The sequence below is a fragment of the Zalophus californianus genome, chromosome X (assembly GCF_009762305.2).
Source record: "Zalophus californianus isolate mZalCal1 chromosome X, mZalCal1.pri.v2, whole genome shotgun sequence".
NCBI classification, from domain to species: Eukaryota; Metazoa; Chordata; class Mammalia; order Carnivora; family Otariidae; genus Zalophus; species Zalophus californianus.
This window is the reverse complement of record NC_045612.1, coordinates 78,817,107-78,836,555: the sequence shown is the minus strand read 5'-3', so window position 1 is coordinate 78,836,555 and position 19,449 is coordinate 78,817,107. Positions and strand designations below refer to the sequence as shown.

Genomic DNA, 19,449 nt, shown 5'->3' with positions numbered 1-19,449 from the left:
CTGCTAAAGAATGGGTCAACCAGGAAATTAAAGAACTTAAACAAATCATGCAAACCAATGAAAATGAAAACATATCAGTCCAAAACCTATGGGATAATGCAAAGGTGGTCCTTAGAGGGACATAACATAGCCATCCAAACTTCTCTCAAAAAGTCAGAAAAATCAAATGCACAAGCTAACCTTACAGCTAAAGGATCTGGAGAAAGAATAGCAAATAAAGCCTAGACCAAGCAGGAGAAGAGAAATAATAAAGATTACAGCAGAAATCAATGAAATAGAAACTAGAAGAACAATAGAACAGATCAATGAAACTAGAAGATGTTTCTTTGAAAGAATTAAAGTTGATAAACCTCTGGCCAGACTTATCCAAAAGAAAAGAGAAAGGACCCAAATTAATAAAATCATGAATGAAATAGAAACAATAGAGACAATTATTAGAACTTACTACCAGCAGCTATATGCCAACAAACTAGGCCATCTGGAAGAAATGGATGCATTCCTGGAAACTTAGCAACTACCAAGCCTGAAACAGGAAAAAACAGACAATCTGAACAGACCAATAACCAGTAAGGAATTTGAAGCAGTAATCAAAAACCTCTGAAAAAACAAGAGTCGAAGGCCAGATGGCTTCCCAGGGGAATTCGAACAAACATTTAAAGAAGAAATCATACCTATTCTACTGAAGCTGTTCCAAAAAATAGAAATGGAAGGAAAACATCCAAACTCATTCTATGAGGCCAGCATTACCCTGATCCCCAAACCAGGCAAAGACCCCATCAAAAAGGAGAATTACAGACCAATATCCTCGATGAACATGGATGTCAAAATACTCAACAAGATCCTAGCCAATAGGATCCAGGAGTACATTAAAAGAATTATCCATCACGACCAGGTAGCATTTATTCCTTGGATGCAAGGGTGGTTCAACATTCACAAAACAATCAGCGTGATAGAGCACATTAATAAAAGAAAAGACAAGTACCATATGATCCTCTTAATTGATGTATAAAAAGGATTTACCAAAATACAGAATCCTTTCCTGATTAAAAGTCTTCAGAGTGTAGGGATAGAGGGAACATTCCTCAATTTCATAAAAACCATGTATGAAAAGCCTACACTGAATATCATTCTCAATGGGGAAAAGCTGAGAGCTTTGCCTTAAGGTCAGGAACACAACAGGGATGCCCACTCTCACCACTATTGCTCAATATAGTATTCAATTTGTACTGAGTATTGCTTCAATATAGAAGTCCTAGCATCAGCAATCAGAAAATAAAAAGAAATAAAAGGCATTCAAATTGGCAAAGAAGAAGTAAAAACCTCTCTTCACAGATGACACCATACTTTATATGGAAAATCCACGAGACTCTACCCACAAATTACTAGAACTCATACAGCAATTCAGCTATATGGCAGGATACAAAAATCAATGCACAGAAATCAGTTGCTTTTTGATATACTAACAATGTAAGTGTAGAAAGAGAAATTAAGGAATTTATTCCATTTACAATAGCACCAAAAACCATAAGATACCTAGCAATAAACCTATCCAAAGAGGTAAAGCATCTGTACTCTAGAAACTACAGAACACTTATGAAAGAAATTGAGGAAGACACAAAAAGATGGAAAAACATTCCACGCTCATGGACTAGAAGAACAAACATTGTTAAAATGTCTATGCTGCATAGAGCAATCTACATTTTCAATGCTACCCATATTAAAATATAATTGGCATTTTTCAAAGAGCTGGAACAAACAATCCTAAAATTTGTATGAATCAGAAAAGACCCTGAATCACCAAGGAATGTTGAAAAAGAAAAACAAACCTGGGGGCATCATGTTACTTTACTTCATGCTATATTACAAAGCTATGATCACCAAGACACCATGGTATTGGAACAAAAACAGACATGTAGATCAATGGAACAGATTGGAGACTCCAGAAATGGATCCTCAACTCTACGGTCAACTAATCTTTGTGAAATAGAAAAAATATCCAATGCAAAAAAGACAGTCTCTTTAATAAGTGGTGCTGGGAAAATTGGACAGCCACATACAGAAGAAGGAAACTGGACCATTGTCTCATACCATCCACAAAGATAAACTCCAAATGGATGAAAGACCTCAATGAGAGATAGGAATCCATCAAAATCCTAGAGGAGAACATAGGCAGTAACCTCTTTGACATTGCCCACAGCAACTTCTTCCAAGACACGTCTCCAAAGGCAAGGGAAACAAAAGCAAAAATGAACTTTCAGGACTTCACAGAAATAAAAAGCTTGTGTACAGCAAAAGAAACAGTCAATAAAACTAAGAGGCAACCCACAGAATGGGAAAAGATACTTGCAAATGACCTTACAGATAAAGGGCGGATATCCAAGATGTATAAAGAACTTCTCAAACTCAACACCCAAAAAACAAATAATCCAGTCAAAAAATGGGCAGAAGACATGAATAGACACTTCTCAAAGAAGAAATACAAATCGCTAACAGACACATGAAAAAATGTTCAATATCACTAGCCATCAAGGAAATTCAAATCAAAACCACAATGAGATACCATCTTACACCAGCTAGAGTGGCAAAAATTAACAAGGCAGGAAACAACAAATGTTTGCAAAAAGGTGGAGAAAGGGGAACCCTCTTACACTGTTGATGGAAAGGCAAACTGGTACAGCCACTTTGGAAGACAGTATGGATGTTCCTCAAGATGTTAAATATGCAGCTACCCAATGACCCAGCAATTGCACTACTAGGTATTTACCCCAAAGATACACATGTAGTGAAAAGAACGGCCACCTGCACCCCAATGTTCATAGCAGCAATGTCCACTATAGCCAAACCGTGGAAGGAGCTGAGCTGCTCTTCCAAAGATGAATGGATAAAGAATATGTGGTACATATATACAATGTAATGTTTCTCAGCCATCAGAAAGGATGAATACCCACCATTCACACTGACATGGATGGAACTGGAGGGGATTATGCTAAGTGAAATAAGTCAAGCAGAGAAAGACAATTATCATAGGGTTTCACTCATATGTGGAACATAAGGCATAGCACAGAAGAGCTTAGGGAAAGGGGGGGAACCTACGGGGGGGGATCAGAGGGGGATACAAAGCATGAGGGACTATGGACTCTGGGAAATAAACTGAGGGTTTCATAGGGGAGGGGCATAGAGTGATGGGGTCGCCGGGTGATGTGTATTAATGAAGGCATGTGTTGGGGTGAGCACTGGGTGTTTTAGGCAACTAATGAATCATTGAAGACTATATCAAAAACTAATGATGTAATATATGGTGGCTAACTGAACATAATAAAAAAAATTAAGTGATTTAGGATATAGAAATGCAACTGACATCTATGCAATGATTTTATATCCTGCCCCTTTGCTGAATTCCTGTATGAGTTCTAGCAATTTTTTGGTGGAGTCTTTGGGTTTTCTACATAGAGTATCATGTCATCTGTGAAGAGTGAAAGTTTGACTTCTTTTTTGTCTTTTGGATGCCTTTTATTTCTTTATGTTTTCTGATTGCTGAGGCTAGGACTTCCAGTACTCTGTTGAACAGCAGGGGTGAGAGTGGACATCCCTTTCATGTTCCTGACCTTAGGGGAAAGCTCTCATTTTTTTCCCCAATGAGGATGATATTGACTTTTCTTCATAAATGGCTTTTATGATATTGAGGTATTTTCCCTCTATCCCTACCCTGTAGAGAGCTTTAATCAAAAAGGATACTGGAGTGGTGGGGGGTGGGAGGGATGGGGTGGCTGGGTGATAGACATTGGGGAGGGTATGTGCTATGGTGAGTGCTGTGAATTGTGTGAGACTGTCAAATCACAGACCTGTACCTCTGCAACAAATAATACATTATATGTTAAAAGAAGAAGAAAAAGAAGAAGAAGAAGAAGAAGAAGAAGAAGAAGAAGAAGAAGAAGAAGAAGAAGAAGGAGATGATGATAGCAGGAGGGGAAGAATGAAGGGGGGGAAATAGGAGGGGGAGATGGACCATGAGAGACTATGGACTCTGAGAAACCAACTGAGGGTTCTAGAGGGGAGGGGGGTGGGGGATGGGTTAGCCTGGTGATGGGTATTAAAGAGGGCAGGTACTGAATGGAGCACTGGGTGTTATATGCAAACAATGAATCATGGAACACTACATCAAAAACTAATGATGTAATGTATGGTGATTAACATAACATAATAATAAAAAAATTTTAAAAAGAAAGGATACTGTATTTCGTCAAATGCTTTTTCTATATCAATTGAGAGGATCATATGGTTCTTGTCTTTACTTCTATTAATGTGGTATATCACACTGATTGATAGGCAGATGTTGAACCATTGCTGCAACCCAGGAGTAAATCCCACTTGGTCGTGGTGAATAATCCTTTTAATGTACTGTTGGATCCTATTAGGTACTATATCTTGGTGAGAATTTTGGCATCCATGTTCATCAGGGATATTGTTCTGTAATTCTCATTTTTCAGAAGAAAGAGAAATTAAAGAATTGATCCCACTTACAATTGCACCAAAACCCACAAGATACCAATAAACCTAACCAAAGAGGTGAGGATGTGTACTCTGAAAACTATAGAACACTTATGAAAGAAATTGAGGAACACACAAAAAAATGAAAATAACATTCCATGCTCATGGATTGGAGGAACATGCCTATGCTATCCAAAGCAATCTACACATCCAAAGCAATCCCCATCAAAATACCATCAGCAATTTTCACAGAGCTGGAACAAACAATCCTAAAAATTGTATGGAACCAGAAAAGACTCAAAATAGACAAAGGAATGTCAAAAAAGAAAACCAAAGCTGGTGACAACCAATTCCAGACTTCAAGCTATATTACAAAGCTATAATCATCAAATCAGTATGGTACTGGCACAAAACAGACACATAGATCTATGGAAGAGAAGAGAGAACCCAGAAATGGACCCTCAACTCTAAGGTCAACTAATCTTCAACAAAGCAGGAAAGACTATCCAATGGAAAAAGAACAGTCTCTTCAACAAATGGTGTTGGGAAAATTGGACAGCCACATGCAGAAGAATGAAACTGGACCATTTTCTTACACCACACACAAAACAAACTCAAAATGGATGAATGACCTAAATGTGAGATAGGAATCCATCAAAATCCTAGAGAAGAACACAGGCAGCAACCTCTTTGACCTCAGCCATAGCAACTTCTTGCTAGAGATGTCTTCAAAGCCAAGGGAAACAAAAGCACAAATGATCTCTTGGGACTTCATCAAGATAAAAAGCTTCTGCACAGCAAAGGAAACAGTTGATAAAACCAAAAGACAACCTACAGAATAGGAGAAGATATTTGCAAATGTCTTATCAGATAAAGGACTTGTATCCAAGGTCTGTAAAGAAGTTATTAAACTCAACACCCAAAAAACAAAAAAATCTAGTCAAGAAATGGGCAGAAGACATGAACAGACATGTCTCCAAAGAAGACATACAAATGGCCAAAAGACACATGAAAAAGTGCTGCATATCCCTTGGCATCAGGGAACTACAAATCAGTACCACAATGAGATACCATATCACACCAGTCAGACTGGTAAAATTAACAACTGAGGAAACAACAGATGTTGGTGAGAAGGTGGAGAAAGGGGGACCTTCTTACACTGTTGGTGGGAATGCAAGCTGGTACAGCCATTCTGGGAAACTATATGGAGGTTCCTCAAGAAGTTAAAAATAGAGCTACCTTACGACCTAGCAATTGCACTACTAGATATTTATCCAAAAGATGTAAATTTAGTGATTTGAAGGGGCACCCCAATGTTTATAGCAGCAATGTCCACAATAGCCAAACTATGGAAAGAGCCCAAATGTCCACCAACAGATGAATGGATAAAGAAGACGTGGTATGTATGTATGTATGAATGATATGGATGGAAATAGAGGATATTATTGTAAGTGAAATATGTCAGTCAGAGGAAGACAAATACATATGATTTCACTCATATGTGGAATTTACAAAACAAAACAGATCAACATAGGGGAAGGGAGGGAAACACAAAATGAGATGAAATTAAAGAGGGAGACAAACCATAAGAGACCCTTAATTATAGGAAACAATCTGAGGTTGTTGGAGAGGAGGATGGGGGGATGGGATAACAGGGTGATGGGCATTAAGGAGGGCACGTGATGCAATTAGCACTGGTTGTTGTATGCCACTGATAAATCACTGAACTCTACTTCTGAAACTAGTAATACACTATATATTAATTAATTGAATTTAAATAAAATAAAATTTAAAAAAAGAAATGATTTAGGGAAAGGTTAATGGTATGATTTTAAGTGTAAAATGAGCATATAAATTTAGAACTGTTCATCATGGAGAGGTAGAGGTTGGGGGGAGACATAAAGATAGATTCAGCCATCTTAGTCCTAGTATTTTATTTATACACAAAAGAACAGGAAGGAAATATATAAAATATTTACAAAAGTTCTCTCTCTCTGGGTAGGATGTTTTTATGTGATTTTTAGTTTTGTCTTGTATTTTTCTGTGTTTTTCTCCAAAATTGCCTACAATAAATTGCTATTATTATAATTAGAAAAAAATGTTTTATAAAAGATAACAGGTTTGTCAGAAAGTAATTTCTGTAGCTCCATCCATGTCATTGCAAATGACAAGTTTTCGTTATTTTTTATGGCTGAGTAATATTCCATTTTGTGTGTGTGTGTGTGTGTGTGTGTGTGTAACTACACTGTGGATGGAGCTAGAGTATGTTACGCTAAGTGAAATAAATCAGAGAAAGACAAATACCATATGATTGCATTCATATGTGGAATTTAAGAAACAAAACAAATGATCATAGGGGGATAAAAGAGAGAAGGAAACCAAAAAGAGACCTTTTAACTATAGAGATCAAAGCAATTGTTACCAGAGGGGAGGTGGTCTGGTGGAGGGGTTAAATAGGTGATGGGGATTAAGGAATAGAGTTGTTGTGATGAGCATATGGTGTTGTGTATAGGTGTGGAATCACTAAATTGTACACCTGAAATTAATATTGCACTGTATGTTAACCAACTGGAATTTAAATTAAAACTTTAAACAAAATTTTAAAAAAGAATGTAATTTCTGGAAGCTTTTTTATTAGAAGCAGATTCTTCAAGTTACAGGTTATTAGGGCATTGTGTGGGAAATATAACACTGGAACCAGACGGAATGGTGGGGATCTTCTAGTTGATCTAGGGTCTGCATAAAGCACATTAAGACAATACCTTTAATAGGTCTAACAACCTAGGTGGTATCAGAGGCTGCTGCTGCCTGCCACTGAAAGAAGAAGCCCAGTAGCATTTCTGTACCACTCTACATCATGTCTAACTGCAGTGCTCATATACTAAAAGCTATTTGGCTTCAATGGGACTCAAAGTGAATTACTAATGTGCACTCTACCCAAAACCTGAGGAGAGAACTAGGATTAGACTAAGTAGTGTCTTTCTGATCATCCTTCCTTATCTCTGAACCATTTAAATGCCCAACACTGAAGGAGAGAAGAATCCATTTGCACCAGGACTCAATGGGTAGGCCCATTTTTCTAGAGGCAGTTTCTACCAGCTTGAGCATACACGTGTTTTAATATAAAATTCTACTCTCATTAAGAGTGGGGCAGAAACAGAAACTGTGTCTTCTCAAGGAATTACAAAGCCTGGCTGTTTGGTATTTTTATGCTAGAATGGCAGGACCACGAGCAAGAGACTAGATAGTACTTTGTAAACCACAAAGCTATAGTCAATGGCACCTAAATCCCACAGTTCGAAAGCAGCATGAAAAATCTCTCTGCTAGTTATATACCCTCTGGAAAAGGGGAACAACCTACTTAAAGCCAAAAAAATTATGGTTTAGTGTGACTGAATCATGCAAGTGATCATGGTTTTAGACCCCGTTATATCTTCTGCAATTTATTTTAAAATGCTTTCATACAGAAAGTGTGATATATGCATGTGCATTAATTTTAATCTATGCTCTAGGAGCATTTAGTTAACATCTGAAATGCCTTAATCAGGCATGTACACTCAAGAGGTGATTTGTTAACACATTAAACACTCAGAAGTCTTTGCTCCAGAGACCACTACTCCCAGCAGTTTAGTCACTTTAATGCAGGAGGCCTAATTAGCCTAACACATGTTAAAAATGAATTTTCATTGGTAAAATTAATGTTATTCAAGATGTGAACTAGTCACAAATGTCTTGAGGGCTCTTTAGCCCTCACAAGACCTGGGTATAAAAATCCAGTGAGTCCTATAGCTTTTACCCTTCAGAAGGAAGCCTTAAACTCAAGATTGAAAACAGGTGTTATGTCTTGTCCCCCATCAGAGGATTTTGTCACCAGACTCCAACTAGAAAGTTAGCTGAAGCCTGTTGCTATAATATCACCAGCTCTTTCTTGACTAACCTCTTCACAGAAGATGCTGCCATGTATCTAAGAACAAAACTGGGACTTCACTGAGATTACAGAACAGGTTGTATGACTGCTTTTGTGTTTGTTTGTTAATAAATGTTTGTATGTTTGGGAGAATTGAGACTGAGGTTTGCTTCCAGTGTAATAGTCTTATCTAGTCATGAGACTGTAAGGGAGGGCAAATTATAACTCTCACTTAACTCTGACTAGTAGAAACTACTGGTATCTGCCAAAAAGGACCTAATAAAAGAAACCATCAAAATGGATTAGGTCAGTTTGCAACAGAAATCTTCCCTCTGCTTCTAGAAAAATGAAAACTAATTCAAATCCTCTATGTTCTTCATAGCCATATTCTTCTTTCTCCTCTCAGGTCACTTACCAATTTTTTCATCTTCCTGTACCATTTTCCTCTCTTCTCTGAAAGCCCTGAGCCAGCGTATCTTCTCCTCCAGCTTTTTGGCAAAGAATAGATGTACCTCCTCAGTCTCCTTGTTGTGAAGCTTGAAGGCATTTTTCATGCTGACATTAAAGTCATCATCTCTGCCATCTTCAATGTCAACTACCTCATATTTATCCATGTCAATGCGGCCTTTGTAGTACAGGATGTCTCTTCGGATCAGGTCCTAGGTAGGAAGGAAGAAAAGGCTTTTAACTGGAGGTATGTGGACAGTAGGTACCATGAAAGTTGGCTCATGGGCATAACAGGATGCTAAGACTGCCATTGTTTTGGAGTACCAAATAGGGGTTGGTTTGGTCAAATGTAGGCAGGTTAGCTTAGCAGTATGACATTGATAGGTTGGTTAACTAGATGCTCTTAGAGAAAGCCTTTGTCCTACATCCAAGGACTCTGTCTCAGACCCCAGCATCAATCCTTACGTGTGTTTGTAAGACACATATATGGGGAGTAGGATGCAGTAAGCCACACAAGCATTGCGAGCATGGGCCTTTTCTTTTCTAAAATATTTGCAAGCCTTCCAGAAGTATGAAATAAGCTGGATGTTTGCCTGGGGTGTACTTGGGAATTCAAGCAGACTAAGGAGACCTGCATATCAGAGTGGAGATGAGTGGTAATAGTAGCAAGGTGGCCACAGGCTGCTGGCCAGGAAGGATTACATGGAAAGGGTTGAACACTTAGCATTCTGGGGAATTTTGGAGAACGCCTAAGTCTGGCAGGAGAAGGGGGGGTAAGAGTGAATAAAAAGTTTCATATATCGACTGAATGAATCTCACAAATCTTACTGCATGAGAAAAATAAAAGTTGTAGATGGATACAAACTGTATATTGCCTATCTTTTATTATTGTTTTACTCTCTGGTATATAGAATTGGATTAATACTCTCAGTCCATGAGACACTCATCATTAGTCCACACAAGGTGCTCTTATTTCTCTGTTTATTTACTTACTTACTTTTAATAATACATTAAGTTTTGGTGAACCTGCCACCCAATTTAAAAGCTATGATGCTGAACAGACACTTCTCCGAAGAAGACATAAAAATGGCCAATAGACACATGAAAAAAATGCTCAACATCACTCAGGTATCAGGGAAATAAAGATCAAAACCACAATGAGATACCACATCACACCAGTCAGAATGACTAAAATTAACAAGTCTGGAAACAAAAAATGTTGGTGAGGATGTGGAGAAAGGGAAACCCTCTTACACTGCTGGTGGGAATGCAAGCTGGTACAGCCACTCTGGAAAACAGTACGGAGGGTCCTCAAAAAGTTAAATATAGAGCTACCCTATGACCTAGCAATTACACTACTAGGTATTTACCCAAAGGATATAAACATAGTGATCCAAAGGGGCACCTGCACCCCAATGTTTATAGCAGCAATGTCCGCAATAGCCAAACTATGGAAAGAGTTGAGATGTCCATCAACAGATGAATGAATAAAGAAGATATGGTATGTACACACACACACACACACACACACACACACACACACACACACACACACAATGAAATATTCCTCAGCCATCAAAAAAATGAAATCTTAACCATTTACATCGACATGGATGGAACTAGAGGATATTATGCTAAGCAAAATAAGCCAGAGAAAGATAATTATCATATGATTTCACTCATGTGGAATTTAAGAAACAAAACAGAGGATCATAGGGGAAGGGAGGGAAAAATATAATAAGATGAAATCAGCGAGGGGGCGCCTGGGTGGCTCAGTTGGTTAAGCGACTGCCTTCGGCTCAGGTCATGATCCTGGAGTCCCGGGATCGAGTCCCACATCGGGCTCCCTGCTCAGCAGGGAGTCTGCCTCTCCCTCTGACCCTGCCCCCTCTCATGCTCTCTCTCTCTCTCTCTCTCAAATAAATAAATAAATAAAATCTTTAAAAAAAAGATGAAATCAGCGAGGGGGACAAACCATAAAAGACTTTTAACTATAGGGAACAATCTGAGGGTTGCTGAAGGGGAGGTGGGTGGGGGTATGGGGTAACTGGGTGATGGGCATTAAGGAGGGCACGTGATGTAATTAGCACTGGGTGTTATATGCCACTGATGAATCACTGAACTCTACCTCTGAAATTAATAATATACTATATGTTAATTAATTGAATTTAAATAAAATAAAATATTAAAAATTTTTAAAAAATTTAAAAAGGCTATGATGCCACAGCAAACTAAAATCCCATGCTCATCACTCCCCTGGTTTCTTTTCTATACAGTTTTATCTCATCTCTATCCCACTTATATGAGGTTTAAAAACCTACAAAGAAATGCCACATAATATTTAGGTATGCATACATATGTACAGAAATTATACAAAAATATGACAATGACACATGCCAAATTCAAGAGTACAGAGAGGATAATGGGAAGATGGAAGGAAGGAAAAGAAAGGGAAGGAGCAGAGAGGGAGAGGAGGAAGAATGTATTTGTAATGAATAATTTCTTTTTTTTCTTAAAGATTTTATTTATTTTTTTGACAGAGAGAGAGAGACAGCGAGAGATGGAACACAAGCAGGGGTGGTGGGAGAGGGAGAAGCAGGCTCCCTGCTGAGCAAGGAGCCTGATGCAGGGCTTGATCCCAGACCCTGGTATCATGACCTGAGCCCAAGGCAGACACTTAATGACTGAGCCACCTAGGCGCCCCTGTAATGAATTATTTCTTAAGTTGGATAGTAAGTACATAAGTACCCACTATATAATTTATGTATCTTTTTGAATGTCAAATATTTTATGAATTAAAAAAAAACAGAGAGATGGATGAAATGACCTGTGGACCTGTGGAATGTAAGGTCTGATTAAGTAACTATCTCTCAGAGTGGTCTTTCAGCCCCTCCTCCTCTTAGCACTGCTTTTGACTCCCCGCTGAGGGCACACTGTAGAGAGCAAAATGGAGTCTCTTATGTCAAGCAGGGGCCTGTGTCATGCAATGATACATGTAGTTAAAGGTACTTCAGCTATAAGATATTGCTGGGACCAGCATGAGCTGACACCCCAGAACTGATAACGAGCTGAACCAGAGGAGGTCTGCAGGGACCCTGAACCAATTAAATCCCTTTAAAAAGGGGAGGATTTTTGCAGCCAACTGTCAGACTCTTCAGACATGACCTCTCTGTCTGACCACTTAAAAAAGGCAACTGCCACTGAACACTGTGCCAGATTGATCTCTGAACAGAACCAAGATCCTTCACTGCTTGAACATAATAAGCAGTAAGTGCTGAGAGCTGACCAAGACCAGACTGAGTCCTTATCTCAACTGCACACCCACAGACTGACTTCCTATATCCCTTCTGTTATCTTATTTGTTGTGTGGTTTGTCTTATGTCCTGCTCTGTGTGCTGTGTAAGAAGCCAAGTTTAATCACACGGTGAAATGTCATTGGGTTTGGAATCTTGAACCTGCTTTAGAATTGTGATTAACTTTGCTTTATGATTGAATAAAGGTGACACTGGAAAGACACAACTCATGTTGTGTCTTCACAGCATGCCCGTGACACACATCTACTCTTGGGACATGTGGTGTAGCTAAGTCTGGCCAAGAAGGTCCCATGAGCCCTGTCCTGACAGATATCTTCTACTAGCCAAATCATTCTGACCAACTCTCCCTCCTCTCTGCTTATATTTGGCCTTTTAGACAATTTGAAAGAATCAGAAATGCTCATTAATTTTTATTAACATTATACAGTTTGGTTAAACTATTCCCATTCTGCTGAATTGCCTTCTGCTGAAGTGCCTTGCATGCCTCACTTCTCAGTTGCAGGCTACCTGCAAAGAATTTGCCTTTGCAATCCTAACTCTTCACACTGTGTGGTAAACTGGGCTTTTTGGTATGTCTGGGGAAGGCTGTCTTTAAGAATTCCCAACATAGCTCTGCCAATCTCAAAGTCCAAGGCTGTGAAATATGGGTGTTGTTGAATTGATTTGCAAAAAAAACAACCTCTACATTGTTCTTTTCCCTCCCATAATAACTGTGCATAAAAATAGGCTGTGCTGAGTACAGATGGGTTCTGATCTGTTGGGTGCTCCTGGCATCAAGTTCACAGGAGAGGAAAATGTCAGCTATACAGAAGAGGCCAATGTTGCTCCAGGCCTAATTCAGAACCTGGGTTCCTTTGACCATGCTCAAAATGGACAAGCTCGATCCTGGCCAAAAGGATGGGGCGGTTCCCATGCACTGACTTCCACAATCCTTAGGAATACTTTGTGAGACATGTGCATAAAAAGTGGGCCCTGTCAGTCCAATATAACCACAAAAGCAGGACAAGCTAAGGAGAATGGATTGATGTGATCTAGTTTGATCTCATAAAGGCCTGAAACCTGCCTTAAAATACTTAATACAAAAACTCATAGACCTGGGAAGCCAGGTCTGAACCACACAGCTAATAGGTGGGTACCTACCTGACTAGAATAGGCAGCCTTAACTCCCACTATTCCTCTTTTTTTTAAGTTATGTTAATCACCATACATTACATCATTAGTTTTTGATGTAGTGTTCCATGATTCACTGTTTGCATGTAACACCCAGTGCTCCATGCAGTACATGCTCTCTTTAATACCCATCACCAGGCTAACCCATCTCCTCAACCCCTCCCCTCCAGAACCCTCAGTTTGTTTCTCAGAGTCCATAGTCTCTCATGGTTCGTCTCCCCCTCCGATTTCCCCCACTTTATTTTTCCCTCCCTACTATCATCTTCATTTTTTTTTAACATATAATGTATTATTTGTTGCAGAGGTACAGGTCTGTGATTCAACAGTCTTACACAACTCACAGCACTCACCATAGCACATACCCTCCCCAATGTCTATCATCCAGCCACCCCATCCCTCCCATCCCCCACCACTCCAGCAACCCTCAGTTTGTTTCCTGAGATTAAGAATTCCTCATATCGGGGCACCTGGGTGGCTCAGTCGTTCAGCGGCTGCCTCTGGCTCGGGTCGTGATCCCAGGATCCTGGAATCGAGCCCAACATCAGGCTCCCTGCTTGGCCAGAAGCCTGCTTCGCCCTCTCCCACTCCCCCTGCTTGTGTTCCTTCTCTCGTTGTGTCTGTCAAATAAATAAATAAAAACTTAAAAAAAAAGAATTCCTCGTATCAGTGAGGTCATATGATGCATGTCATTCTCTGATTGACTTATTTTGCTCAGCATAATATCCTCCAGTTCCATCTACATCATTGCAAATGGCAAGATTTTGTGTTTTTTTGATGGCTGCATAATATTGCAGTGTGTTATATATATATATACCACCTCTTCTTTATCGATTCAACTGTTGATGGACATCTAGACTCTTTCCACAGTTTGGATATTGTGGACATTGCTGCTATAAACATTGGTGTGCATGTACCCCTTTGGATCCCTACATTTGTATCTTTGGGGTAAATACCCAGTAGTGCAATTGCTGGGTCATATGGTAGCTCTATTTTCAACTTTTTGAGGAACCTCCATACTGTTTTCCAGAGTGGCTGCACCAGCTTGCATTCCCACCAACAGTGTAGGAGGGTTCCCCTTTCTCTGCATCCCCGCCAAAATCTGTCGTTTCCTGACTTGTTAATTTTAGCCATTCTGACTGCTGTGAGGTGGTATCTCATTGAGGTTTTGATTTGGATTTCCCTGATGCCAAAAATTCTATTTTCACGTGTCTGTTGGCCATTGGATGTCTTCTTTGGAAAAATGTCTGTTCATGTCTTCTGCCCATTTCTTGATTGGATCATTTGTTCTTTGGGTGTTGAGTTTGATAAGTTCTTTATAGATTTTAGATACTAGCCCTTTATGTGATATGTCATTTGCAAATATCTTCTCCCATTCTGTCGGTTGTCTTTTGGTTTTGTGGACTGTTTCTTTTGCTGTGCAAAAGCTTTTTATCTTGATGAAGTCCCAATAGTCCATTTTTGCCCTTGCTTCCCTTGCCTTTGGCGATGTTTCTGGGAAGACGTTGCTGCGGCTGAGGTCAAAGAGGTTGCTGCCTGTGTTCTCCTTTAGGATGTTGGAGGACTCCTGTCTCACATTTAGGTCTTTCAACCATTTTGAGTCTATTTTTGTGTGTGGTGTAAGGAAATGGTCCAGTTTCATTCTTCTGCATGTGGCTGTCCAATTTTCCCAACACTAGTTGTTGAAGAGACTGTCCTTTCACCATTGGATATTCTTCTCTGCTTTGTCAAAGATGAGTTGACCATAGAGTTGAGGGTCCATTTCTGGGCTCTCTATTCTGTTCCATTGATCTATGTGTCTGTTTTTGTGCCAGTACCATACTGTTTTGATGATGACAGCTTTGTAATAGAGCTTGAAGTCCAGAATTGTGAGGCCGCCCACTTTGCTTTTCTTTTTCAACATTCTTCTGGCTATTCGGGATTTTTTCTGGTTCCATACAAATTTTAGGATTGTTTGTTCCAGCTCTGTGAAAAATGTTGATGGTATTTTGATAGGGATTGCACTGTATGTGTAGATTGCTCTAGGTAGCATCAACATTTTCACAATATTTGTTCTTCCAATCCATGAGCATGGTACATTTTTCCATTTCTTTATCTCTTCCTCAATTTCTTTCCTATTTTATAGTTTTCTCAGTACAGATTCTTTGCCTCTTTGGTTAGATTTATTCCTAGGTATCTTATGGTTTTGGGTGACATTGTAAATGGGATCGACTCTTTAATTTATCTTTCTTCTGTCTTGTTGTTGGTGTATAGAAATGCTACTGATTTCTGCGCATTGATTTTATATCCTGCCACTTTACTGAATTCCTGTATGAGTTCTAGCAGTTTTGGGGTGGAGTCTTTTGGGTTTTCCACATAAACTATCATATCATCTGCAAACAGTGAGAGTTTGACTTCTTCCTTGCCGATTTGGATGCCTTTTTTGTTGTTGTTGTTGTTTTTGTTGTCTGATTGCTGTGGCTAAGACTTCTAATACTATGTTGAATAGCGGTGGTGATAGTGGACATCGCTGCCGTGTTCCTGACCTTAAGGAGAAAGTTCTCAGTTTTTCCCCATTGAAAATGATATTTGCTGTGGGTTTTTCATAGATGGTTTTATGATATTGAGGTATGTACCTTCTATCCCTATACTCTGAAGAGTTTTGATCAAGAAAGGATGCTCTCCGTTGTCAAATGCTTTTTCTGCATCGATTGAGAGGATCATATTGTTCTTGTTCTTTCTTTTATTAATGTATTGTATCACATTGATTGATTTGTGGATGTTGAATCAACCTCGCAGCCCAGGGATAAATCCCACTTGTTCGTGGTGAATAATCCTTTTAATGTACTGTTGGATCCTATTGGCTAGTATTTTGGTGAGAATTTTTGAATCCATGTTCATCAAGGATATTGGTCTGTAATTCTCCTTTTTGATGGGGTCTTTGGTTTTGGGATCAAGGTAATGGTGGCCTCATAAAACGAGTTTGGATGTTTTCCTTCCATTTCTATTTTTTGGAACAGTTTCAGAAGAATAGGTATTAATTCTTCTTTAAATGTTTGGTAGAATTCCCCTGGGAAGCCATCTGGCCCCGGGCTTTTGTTTGTTGGGAGATTTTTGATGACTGCTTCAATTTCCTTAGTGGTTATAGGTCAGTTCAGGTTTTCTATTTCTTCCTGCTTCAGTTTTAGTAGTTTATCATACAGCTCTAGGAATGCATCCATTTCTTCCAGGTTATCCAATTTGCTGGCATAGAGTTGCTCATAATATGTTCTTATAATTGTTTGTATTTCTTTGGTGTTGGTTGTGATCGCTCCTCTTTCATTCATGATTTTATTTATTTGGGTCATTTTTTTTTTCTTTTTGATAAGTCTGGCCAGGCTTTTATCAATCTTGTTAATTCTTTCCAAGAACCAGCTCCTAATTTCGTTGATCTGTTCTACTGTTCTTTTGGTTTCTAGTTCATTGATTTCTGCTCTGATCTTTATTATTTCTCTTCTCCTGCTGGGTTTAGGCTTTATTTGCTGTTCTCTCTCCAGCTCCTTTAGGTGTAGGGTTAGGTTGTGTATTTGAGACCTTTCTTGTTTCTTGAGAAAGGCTTGTATTGCTCTATACTTTCCTCTTAGGACTGCCTTTGCTGCATCCCAAAGATTCTGAACAGTTGTGTTTTCATTTTCATTTGTTTCCATGAATTTTTTTAGTTCTTCTTTAATTTCCTGGTTGACCCATTCATTCTTTAGTAGGATGCTCTTTAGCATCCATGTATTTGAGTTCTTTCCGACTTTCCTCTTGTGATTGAGTTCTAGTTTCAAAGCACTGTGGTCTGAAAATAGGCAGGGAATGATCCCAATCTTTTGGTACCAGTTGAGACCTGACTTATGACCTAGGATATAATATATTCTGGAGAATGTTCCATGGGCACTAGAGAAGAATGTGTATTGTGTTGCTTTGGGATGGAATGTTCTGAATATGTCTGTGAAGTCCATTTGTTCCAGTGTGTCATTGAAAGTGTTTATTTCCTTGTTGATCTTTTGCTTAGATGATCTGTCCATTTCAGTGAGGAGGGGTGTTAATGTCCCCCAGTATTATTATCTTGTTTTTGGTGTTTTTCTTTGCTTTTGTTATTAATTGGCTTAATATAATTGGCTGCTCCCATGTTAGGGGCATAGATATTTACAATTGCTAGAACTTCTTGTTGGATAGACCCTTTAATTAGGATATAGTATCCTTCCTCATCTCTTATTACAGTCTTTGTTTTAACATCTAATTTGTCTGATATAAGGATTGCCACCCCAGCTTTCTTTTGGTGTCCATTAGCATGGTAAATATTTTTCCACCCCCTCACTTTCAATATGGGGTGTTTTGGGGTCTAAAATGAGTCTCTTGCAGACAGCATATCGATGGGTCTTGTTTTTTTATCCGATCTGATACCCTGTATCTTTTGATTGGGGCATTTACCCCATTTACATTCAGCGTAACAATTGAAAGATATGCCTTAGTGCCCTTGTATTGCCTGTAAGGTGACTGTTACTGTATATTGTCTGTGTTCCTTTCTGGTCTATGTTACTTTTAGGCTCTCTCTTTGTTTAGAGGACCCCTTTTAATATTTCTCGTAGGGCTGGTTTCGTGTTTGCAAATTCCTTTAGGTTTTGTTTGTCTTGGAAGCTTTTTATCTCTCCTTCTATTTTCAATGACAGCCTAGCTGGATATAGTATTCTTGGCTGCACATTTTTCTCTTTTAGTGCTCTGAATATATCATGTTAGTCCTTTCTGGCCTGCCAAGTCTCTGTGGATAGGTTTGTTGTCAATCTGATGTTTCTACCATTGTAGGTTATAGATCTCTTCTCCCGAGCTGCTTTCAGGATTTTCTCTTCGTCTCTGAGACTTGTAAGTTTTAGTATTAGATGTCAGGGTGACCTATTTTTATTGATTTTGAGGGGGGTTCTCTGTGCTTTCTGGATTTTGATGCCTGTTTCCTTCCCCAAATTAGGGAAGTTCTCTGCTACACTTTGCTCCAATATACCTTCTGCCTCCCTCTCTCTTTCTTTTTCTTCTGGGATCCCAATTATTCTAATTTTGTTTCAATCTTATGGTATCACTTATCTCTCGAATTCTGCCCTTGTGATCCAGTAGTTGTTTATCTCTCTTTTTCTCACCTTCTTTATTTTCCATCATTTGGTCTTCTGTATCACTAATTCTCTCTTCTGCCTCATTTATCCTAGCAGTTAGAGCCTCCATTTTTTATTGCATCTCATTAATAGCCTTTTTGATTTCGACTTGGTTAGATTTTAGTTCTTTCATTTCTCCAGAAAGGGTTTCTCTAATAACATCCATGCTTTTTTGAAGCCCAGCTAGTATCTTTAAAATCCCACTATTCCTTTTTTATTTATTTATATTTTAAATTTTATTTTATTATGTTATGTTAGTCACCACACAATACATCATTAGTTTTTGATGTAGTGATCCACGATTCATTGTTTTCCTATAACACACAGTGCTCCATGTAGTACATGCCCTTCTTAATCCCCATCACCGGGCTAACCCATCCTTGCACCCCCCCTCCCCTCATAAACCTTCATTTTTTTCCTCAAAGTCCGTAGTCTCTCATGGTTCATCTCTCCCTCTGATTCCACCCCCTTCATTTTTCCCTTCCTCCTCCTAATGTCCTCCATGCTATTCCTTATGTTCCACAAATCAGTGAAACCTCCCACTATTCCTAACTTCAGCCAGTGAGACAGGGAAACTGAAGGACTCTATAAAATCTGCTTTTTACTCCTTTTCCTACTTCTATTCTTGCTGGGACCTGCACCCCTACCCCACTTCACACATGATTTGTAATGCAAACACCATATGTTCTCCTTATAAGGGACAGGAATTACCAATATCTCTAGAATAGGTAACATCTATGGAAGGACCAGGTGAGAATGACTGGACAAAGCTACCATTTGCTTATTCTAGACAACCATGGCTAGACATCTCAATGTCAAGGCCCCCTGGCTCCAAGGAATAAAACCTGTCCCCTTGTCTTTGTTCTAACTGGTACCTAGATGCCTGAGAGGACATGTATATCAGACCATCATCCTCAATAAACCCCCTCAGACCCTGAACAAAGATGAGATTCCCTCCTTTCCTTTCTTAGTCTCCCAGACA

At 39.1% G+C, this 19,449-nt stretch overlaps 1 protein-coding gene across 10 annotated transcripts in view; it reads right to left on the bottom strand.

Annotated features, from left to right (window-relative positions):
* Nucleotides 1-19,449, bottom strand: part of ARHGEF9 (Cdc42 guanine nucleotide exchange factor 9) — a 234,645-nt gene that overhangs the window by 28,405 nt on the left and 186,791 nt on the right. For all 10 annotated transcript variants that reach the window (XM_027609069.2, XM_027609072.2, XM_027609063.2 and 7 more), the window contains one exon: nt 8,811-9,054. In XM_027609069.2, the coding sequence (XP_027464870.1) occupies nt 8,811-9,054 (244 nt within the window). The remainder of the gene's footprint in view (nt 1-8,810; nt 9,055-19,449) is intronic.